Raw genomic sequence first — 4,077 nt, 5'->3', positions numbered from 1 at the left:
CTCTCGTCCTCTAACGTTACCTGTTGCGCCTCTTTCTCTCCTCCTCCTCCTCCGTTCAGGCGACCGTCCGGTTCTGCCTTCCAGCTGTTGCTGCTTGTTCAGGCACGCTATGAGATCGCTGCTTGTTCTCGCGATATTTCGGCTGCGCTTTGGAAGGCAGAGCTAGAGGGATAAACAAACATGGCAGCACACCGGTATTTGGAAGGCAGAGCTAGAGGGATAAACAAACATGGCAGCACACCGGTAAGGTGTCTTTGTGGAAAAAAAGCTTGTTTAGTGGACTAACTTTGCACTTGAAGGGATGCCCGTTTACTTACGTTTTAACAGGTCTGACGCTACGGCTGTATCTAGGCTAACGGCTAACATGCTAACTATTATTTTTATGTCACTAGTCACTTGAAACAAATTTAGGACGATAGGAGACGGGTTGAAATAAACCGAAATTTCCCTTTAACTGTAACATCATCTGCATCACCTGTAACATCACCTGCATCACCTGTAACAATGACGTGATTTTGTTGTTTTGTTGTGTTTTTGTCGTCAGATAAAAAGGCATTAATTAGATTTCATCATTAAACTGTTTGAAGGTGAAATCAGAGATGAGGAGGCTCACCTGACACCTGTAATCCAATCACATTAACCCCCCCCACACACACACACACACACACACACACACCACTGAAAGCTTTAAATTCGATTTGTCAGAGCAGACCTGCAGCGCTCTGATTGGCTGGTTAGAAACCAGGTCAAAAATCTCTTCCTCATTCTGTCACTTTGAGTTTCATCATCTCACCTCAGTGGATGTCATCTTCAATGTTAACAATTAAACCACTATCCAGCAGTTTAACATTTAAACCACTGCCCAACAGTTTAAGATTAAAACCACTATCCAGTAGTTTAACATTAAAACCACTGCCCAACAGTTGAACATTTAAACCACTGTTCAACATGTTAACATTTAAACCACTGTCCAACAGTTTAACATTTTAAACAACTGTCCAGCACTTTCACATTTAAACCACTGTCCAACAGTTTAACAATTAAACCACTGTTCAACATGTTAACATTTAAACCACTGTCCAACAGTTAAACATTTACACCACTGTCCAACAGTTTAACATTTAAACAACTGTCCAGCAGTTTAACATTTAAACTACTGCCCAAAAGTTTATTAAAACCACTATCCAATAGTTTAACATTAAAACCACTGTCCAACAGCTGAACATTTAAACCACTGTTCAACATGTTAACATTTAAACCACTATCAAACAGGTTACCATATAAACTACTGTCCAACAGTTTAAATATTCAACATGTCAACATTTAAACCACTATCAAACAGTTTAACATTTAAACTACTGTCCAACAGTTTAACATTTAAACCACAGTTCGGTGTATGGTTCAGTTTTATATTCTACATTCTATCCGTAATAACCAACTGTGACATTTAAACTACAGTTCAACACTGAAACACATTAGCAGATGAAGAAAATGACTGAAACAAACTGAGACAGCTGATGCATCAAACCACACACACATTAACACACACAAACACACATTAGCACACATAAACACACATTAACACACATATTGTTTACCTGTGTGTCACAGATTCATCTGTACAAACTCGATCAGTAACTTTGATTCAATAAAAGATAAAAATGTTGAAACTGCTGCAGCGCTGCATAAAGTGCTGATGTCAGGTTGAACTCCAGAGACACACACACACATTCTCACACACACACACACACACACACACACACACAAACACACACACACACGCAACTCAGAGGCTTTACGTTAATCTTGTTTAGCGTTCAGGAAGACGTTTGGATTCAGTTTAGACTCTGTAATGAGAGGATGACTTACTCTGTGTGTGTGTGTGTGTGTGTGTGTGTGTGTGTGTGTGTGATGGTCCGACCTCGTTTCCTGTTGAATTTCTCTGAGGTCACTTCCTCTGACTAAATGTTGTTTCCTGACTGATGACATCATCAACCTCCCTCTGATGTCACAGTTGAAGAGAGTCTACCTGAGGACAGGTGACCATCATCTGTTGATGAGTTAAATAAAATAAAATAATAAAACAAATTAATTCTTCACCAGATTCAAACTAGTGACCCGGACACAAACACACACAAACACACACTTTTATAAACTGTACTTGCACCATCGTCTGTTTTTAAAGAGACTCACCTGAAGAGTGTTTGAGGTCACATGACAGGTAGTGACACAGAGCTGCAGTGAGATGGACAGTTCCCAACAAGAAGTCAGAGAGACATTCATTTCCTGTCAGATCAGGTCTGGTGTCGATCCGCTTACCTGAAACAGGTGTGTCAGATGCACCTGCTCAGAGAGACTTCACATCAGATCTAAGAACAAACATCACAGTTACACATTTAATATGGTTGTTGTTGTTGTTGTTGTTGTTGTTGTTGTTGACTGACAGATAATGAAACCTCACATTACTGCTCATGTCCAGATACTGAGGACACACGTGTTTATAAACAGGAACATGACTCAAAGACTGTAAAGTTCTAAAAAATAAACTATACTATACACCTTAACAAACACCTTTATGTATAACATAACATTTAACATAAAGTATCACACAATAAACTATAACTACAATATGTCACAACAAGTTTAACAGACCATAATATTTAAGACACAATAAATTAGACAACGCTCTATAGCAGATAAATTATTAAACTATATCATTTCATATAATTATAGGATGAATCTTTTTTCATCACGTTGACATATTTATTCATTTATTTATTTCAGTTTAACAGTGAAACTCATCTGAACCTTCAGACAAAACTTCCTTTTAAAAACTAAACATTTAAATCTTAAAATTTTCAACTGAAAACTTTCAGTTTTTATTTTTCATGTGTTTCACGTCCTCGCTCCCTTCCTCCTCTGTTAAATGGTATCTCCCAGACGCACTACGTCATCAAACCATGTGATGTTTGGTATTGCCGGATTCAGGAAGCTCTCGACTTTTCAAAAATAACATCGTTTTTCCTTTCTTTACTATGGATTTCGCACCAGAGCAGCCTAAACACACAAAGTCCAAAATCATGATTAGTGATGACAAGTCATGTCATGCCGTTTTTCAACAGGAAAAGTTACTCGCGATCTTATGTGGAGCTGTTAGCGGGGACTTAGCTGTTTTATAAAAGGTAAGAGTCTTACTCCTACCACTATTTTTGGCTGAGATACACCGTCTAGAAAGTGGGATCATAACTTTCACGTTTCATATGGCTTTATTTGGTGATATTTTATGGTGTTTCTGTGTCATAAACAACATCAGCTATCATAATCACACCTGATTTCAATAAGGTACAATGTTTGAAGCTGGCTGAGTGTTGTTTGATCACTGATCGTACTGTTTTGAAGCAGAGTGACCGACTTGTCATTTGGAGCTCCGTCTGGATCTTTTCATGGTAAAAACACTGTAGAATGGTCATACTTTGAGCAGTCTTCTTCAAATTTGAAACAAGTGTTCATTGATAGTGTGACTACAGCCCCACAGACCAGCCGCGGCTTCCCTCCCACGTCACTGTTTACGTCACACGCTGAGCTACACATTTTGTTACTTGCTCACGCCCCCCATTGCCCCGAAAAAGGCACATTCTGTGTAAACAAAAATAGGTAGGCGGCATTTTGCTGCACTCCCCGATTTTGTTTTTATACTGCCAATGTTGAAAAAACCCTTCAGTGTTTCAATCTTTCAGTGTTTTGGAGTGAAATTGGATGACCTGGAGGCAGAAATATCTGGTTGTAGATGTTTTGCCTGAGGCTTTTATTATTGTAGCTGACCTTGAATTGTTGCTGTTTTGGATGGTAAGTGTTTTTAATGTTTGTGTCCACCTTGTGTTTTTGTGTATTTGTGATTATGCTGCTGCCTGTCTTGGCCAGGACACTCTCGTAAAAGAGATTTTTAATCTGGCCATTCTGCATGTCACTAACTCGGCTTCTTCTCCAGAGCCTTTGTGCTCCACTGTCTCTCAGATTAACTCATATCACAGCGGTGCCTGGACAGCGTGACGTGTGTGGTTGTGCTGCTGCCGTGGT

At 39.2% G+C, this 4,077-nt stretch overlaps 2 protein-coding genes across 3 annotated transcripts in view; both read right to left on the bottom strand.

The window, feature by feature from the left end:
* LOC126403970 (retinal guanylyl cyclase 2-like) overlaps positions 1-2,558 on the bottom strand; it is a 39,446-nt gene extending 36,888 nt beyond the window's left edge. Inside the window, exon 1 of one of the 2 annotated variants that reach the window (XM_050066877.1) lies at positions 2,194-2,558. In XM_050066877.1, the coding sequence (XP_049922834.1) occupies positions 2,194-2,283 (90 nt within the window). In that variant the 5' untranslated portion in view covers positions 2,284-2,558. Of the gene's footprint in view, positions 1-1,598; positions 1,736-2,193 lie in introns of those variants that run through there. The other variant, XM_050066878.1, reaches the window with a different exon arrangement.
* LOC126403898 (phosphatidylinositol 4,5-bisphosphate 3-kinase catalytic subunit alpha isoform-like) overlaps positions 1-4,077 on the bottom strand; it is a 102,493-nt gene that overhangs the window by 52,027 nt on the left and 46,389 nt on the right. The window lies entirely within an intron of this gene.

The sequence above is a fragment of the Epinephelus moara genome, chromosome 17 (assembly GCF_006386435.1).
Source record: "Epinephelus moara isolate mb chromosome 17, YSFRI_EMoa_1.0, whole genome shotgun sequence".
NCBI lineage: Eukaryota > Metazoa > Chordata > Actinopteri > Perciformes > Serranidae > Epinephelus > Epinephelus moara.
Note: the sequence above shows the minus strand (reverse complement) of the source record. Positions and strands in the feature narration are given on the sequence as shown.